This window comes from Montipora foliosa, chromosome 13 (assembly GCF_036669935.1).
Source record: "Montipora foliosa isolate CH-2021 chromosome 13, ASM3666993v2, whole genome shotgun sequence".
Taxonomy (NCBI): Eukaryota; Metazoa; Cnidaria; class Anthozoa; order Scleractinia; family Acroporidae; genus Montipora; species Montipora foliosa.
In genome coordinates, this window is record NC_090881.1 from 23,455,688 (window position 1) to 23,460,687 (window position 5,000).

The 5,000-nt window shown below is 37.3% G+C and overlaps 1 protein-coding gene across 1 annotated transcript in view; it reads left to right on the forward strand.

Moving 5' to 3' along the window:
- Positions 1-492: 492 nt before the first annotated feature.
- LOC137982860 (serine/threonine-protein kinase SIK3-like) overlaps positions 493-5,000 on the forward strand; it is a 17,942-nt gene continuing 13,434 nt past the window's right edge. Inside the window, exons 1-2 of the mRNA XM_068830026.1 lie at positions 493-649; positions 903-1,019. Of these exons, the coding sequence (XP_068686127.1) occupies positions 515-649; positions 903-1,019 (252 nt within the window). The 5' untranslated portion in view covers positions 493-514. The remainder of the gene's footprint in view (positions 650-902; positions 1,020-5,000) is intronic.

Consider the following 5,000-nt stretch of genomic DNA (forward strand, 5'->3'; position numbering starts at 1 on the left):
AGGGAAGGTTCGTTAAGTTCAAGGTCGACATTATTTTTTGGAAACGAAGCCAATGTCAACCCTACGTTTGGTTGTCAGGTTGAACGAGTCGGTCCAACTGACATTTGTCTGCGTCGATTTTGCGCCCAATATAATTGACAGTTCACTCATTTAGTGAATTTTAAGGTGTTAAAAATCGCGCGTTTTTTAACAACTCCTTTTGCAAATGAATGATCTTTTTTCATCGTTCGCAGTTGTTGTTTACACCAAAGCAAAACAGAATCTAATTAAACTTGCAAAGAGATGTCAGATACGATGCTTAACGCATTTCACTTTCAAGTGTAAAACATGGTGAATAATAAATATTATTCATGGGCAACTGTCATTTTCTAGTATTTTCAAAGCAGCTGCGAATGAACAGCGTTAGTTGCTACCATCTAAGATTTCCGGTCTTTTAGCAGAATGTGCGCGTCGTCCTCCTATGGACGTGAGAGCATGCGCAATGATGGACTCGGGAACTTGTAATCATGCGAAAATGGCGGATAAATCGAGAGGGCACAATCGCCATGGAAGTGTGGTGCGAATTGGTTACTACAATATCGAGAAGACTATCGGAAAAGGAAATTTTGCAGTTGTCAAGCTTGCCACACACTGCGTTACTAAAACGAAGGTGAATTTATCTGCACGAACCAGCGATTCGAGGCAACGATGTCAGCTTTCGACTTCGTTGCCCAGAGCACAGTTTCATCCCAATGGAACGTCTTACACGTTCATGTTGTGGGAAAACAAGTAAAATGAGAGTTGAAATATCAATTAAACCCCCGACAAAGAATTAATATACCTCATTTGGTATTTTATCGGGTGGTTTCGTCCAGCGCTTTGGTTTCATGCTTACAGTTTCCACTTGCATTTTTTTTGACCAGGTCGCCGTCAAAATTATCGATAAGAGTCAACTGGACCAAGACAATTTAAAGAAAATTTCTCGCGAAGTGCAAGTGATGAAGATGCTGGATCATCCTCACATCATTAAACTCTACCAGGTAAAATTTGAGCCTTTATTTTCCATTTCATTACAATATTTAAGATTCATTTGACCTATTTGATTACCGTTCAGTTTTTTGAAAAAGATGTCTCCAATCGATCGGCGCAGATGTGTCATTTTCACATTCTTCTGCTTGTGTTTCCGAGACTGCAGGGCTGAAATTATGGCAAAATGCATGACATTTTATTTCTCTTACAACTTGAATTATCCTTATAATGAAGCTCCAGGGAAAAAAATTATTGCAATTCTTTTGGCCATAGTTCGTGACAGACAATGCGTATCAGCGCATTCAAAGCCTTACGAGTCGGCAAGACGAAAGTGCCTGGTATCAGCTATGTTTTTAAGTACTCCGTGTCACGACCGTATTTTCGTGATATCGGAAGGTTATCGCCGCTTTTATCGGTTTGTATAGAAGCAGATATGTTGACAGAACTTATTTTCTTCGCGGTTTGTCCGTATCAATCAATTGCCGTGAAATTTACAACTGTTGTCGGTTTCACAGATTCCGGATGTTTTGCAGCAAATCATACATAGAGCTACGGCTCGATTAAAATATTTTCGTTTTGATGTTCCAAAACAATGGATGATATTGTACATATGTTCAAGTTTTATTTCTCTGGAGAAATCTATGATGTTTTTGCTGCATATCTCCACTTCGCTTGGTCTTTGTCGATTCCGATTTCTAGGACTGTTTTTGTTTACATTTAAGCTCTGCGGTTATTTTGAAATCTTCGCAACGCGAAGTCTTCCGACTTGACTTGCTTGCATTTTGGTTTCACAACAGTTCGATGACGATGACGATGACTTTCGAAAGTTAGCATTTTGTAGCTTTGAAACATCTTTTCCGATATTTTCTCCGGTACTTCCCGAGATAATTTTGCCTAATCAGTATACGATTCCGTCTGTATTTTCTTGTCGATTACCACACTCGACCATGAAAGTGATAACAAAATATTCGTTTTGTTCGCTGATAGAATAAACATGCGCTTCACACAGACCAATAGTTCAAGAAACTCTGCCTGTTTTGTTGTTCGTCGCAAATCCTTCCCATTGTGGCCAAATCTCCACCTTCTTTCATGCCTGTAGATTTTTTTACATCGTACGGATTTCATTTGTGACCATCACACTATCAATGTCATGTTTGCATGATCTCTTGATAAATCGCGTCTTGCCGATCATGTAGCTTTTTCTAACGTTAACAATATTTTTTTTTTGTTTAGTTTTCGGGTAGGACATGTACAGTCCATAAAACGGTATTTTAGTACCTCGTTTCCCACATTTCTTTATTGTTCTCTGGTGCTTCTGTTTCACGATTGTGATTATTTCATTATTGCATACTATATTGTTAATGCAAGAAAAAAAAGTATGCCGAATTCTTCTATGATTTAAACCAAAAAAAGAATCACTTTAAAGCACAACCCAAGACTGTTATTAAGTCATCATTACCACACGTTTTTAAAGAATAAAATCTTGACAAAACACGACTATTGTAAATATTTGTGCTTGAATGGTTGTGGATTTTATTATGCTGATTCTGGGAATTTCTTTTGCGATTTTAATCCTGCATGTGTTAAAGATTGAGATGTTTTAAGTTAATTATGTTAACTTTCAGAAATGTTTTGTTAAGTGTTGCTTATTGCCGAAAGGTGGCAAACTTTTAAGGTTAAATTTATCTAGAAAATCCATGTCAGTGGACAATATACATCTTCATTTAATAGCAACCTAAAACAACACAGACGGAACAAAACAAAAACAGGGTATGACCTTAAGTCAGGATATTTCCCTAGTGATTGTTCCTTTGCTAAGTATAGCAAAAGCATTCCCATCAAAGTTGTAGAGAAACTAGGGAAATTCTACATGTAGTTTTTTTGACCTAAAACGTCAGGTAGATGAGTTTTTTGCTTGTCAATAAAGATTGTGAAGAACAACATGTTTCATATTTCAATTATTATAGCTTGCCACAACAGTTCCTGTCTACAAGGGCTACTTTTCTTTGTCCCAAGTGGCTGTTGTGGAGAGGTTTAACTTCATTAACCATAATTATAGTGTTTGTATATCTCAAGATGGATGTGTTCTCTGTTAAATATTTTCCTGCCCTTGCAACTCCTTGGCACCAAGTTATGTGGATACATATGATTATATAAGACCCATGGGAATGGCCATGGCAGGGTGAGGGCTACAGCTGGAGAGAGAGAGAGATAAAGTGTGTGGGGAATCAGTTAACCCAAAAACAAATCAGGCTCAAACGTCTTCCTTTCTCCATGTTGAAAAAACACCCATTGTACACTTCCTGAAAACCTACACCTTCAGTGTTCAAAGTCCGGCTAACATCACACAACAGTAATTTCTGGTTGGGATAGGAGCTGTAGTCCCTCTCCCCAATTTCAAGCATACAAATATTTCCCAATATTGCATTTTTTAATTTTTAGTGCATGTTTATGACGACAATGTAGAAAATAGCATCTCAGCGCCTCTAAGGTCCTCTACAATTTATAATTTCCAGAGAGGTGCCCTCAGATCCTGTCTGAGGGTTGTGCATCTTTTGCAGCATTTAGCCCCTGCTGTATTGAAAAATGCTCTCTTCTCTCTCCGACCCCATGTTTTTGGTAATGCAATGCTTTGAGACCCAGTATTGACCAGCATGTGTATGTTGTGCGTGTTTCGTTTTACAGCTCAGCTCAATGATAATAATTGCTTTGTTGAAGTCTTAAGGATGCGTAGCGGGCGTGCTCTGTAGGAGATTGCAATTCAAATCATATTAATGGAGATAATACAGTAAAATAAAATCCACTACTGGTTTTTGATGAAACTAAGAAACCGCAGTACCTAAACCTCCAAGAGCAGTGAGTAGAATGCCAAGAAATTCAACCAAGATGTAACATTGAGCCTGGAAATCAATCCTGGTCTGCAAGCGAGGAGGGCTGGTGCTCTCGCCGCTGTGCCAATCCTTTCTGTCCTAAATGAAATTAAGGATGATTCCATTTTAAATCCTAAAATTTTGGTTTAAAAGGAGCTAAAAATGATCTGATTTAGTCTTTCCTGTCGGTTGCTAGTATCAGCAGCTTAATTACTAAGAAAACAATATAATTCTCCATTGAAATGCCTTGTGTTCAAGTATTTTATGGTTTATTTTCTAAATTTTATAGTATTTTATATGAATAACTGTGTTAATCATGCTTTTGCATAATATAGAATATCATTTAGTTTATTTACCCATATTTGCAGCCTTAGATTGGGAATTTGATGCACATAATTATGATACCTGTTTCAAATAATCAGTTTTGAAAATCAAAAGAGAATCGGACACAAGTTAACTTGATTTCCGTTTAGAGCTCAGTTCAGACTGAATTCAAAGAAGCTTTTGAGTAAAGCTGTTGGAAGCTTGGCCTTTTGAGACTTCTCTGCAAACATTTCGTCAACATTTATTAATACTTTATTAATTTAATAGCCCAATTTCATTACACTGTATATTAAAATTCAATTGGAAACAATGAAAATGTACAATTAAGTTCTCTTGATTATAATGGAACTACTCGTAGCTAAGAAGCTAGTTCACAGACAGTCTGCTTAAATAATCTGAAAATGCAATACAAGCAAAACACAATGGGCCAGCAAAAGCAAAGTTCTAAGTCAGTTTCATTTTGAGGAATTCTAAGGCTTAAAGGTTCATCATGAAAAAAAAGTGTCATGGAAGCAAGAGAGGAGAAGAAAAGCATTTTTTGTGGACCAAAACATAGCCAGAGACGGCAAGAGAGGAAGACCATCCCTCTTCTAAGAGCAATTGATGGCAGAATTTGTTCAAATAACTGGTTCATTGTGGAAATCAATCCTGGTCTACAAGCGAGGAAGGCTGGTGCTCTCGCCATTGTGCCAATCCTTTTCTGTCCTAAATGAAGTTAAGGATGCTTCCATTTTAAATCCTAAAATTTTGGTTTGAAAGGAGCTAAAAATGATCTGATTTAGTCTTTCCTGTCGGTTG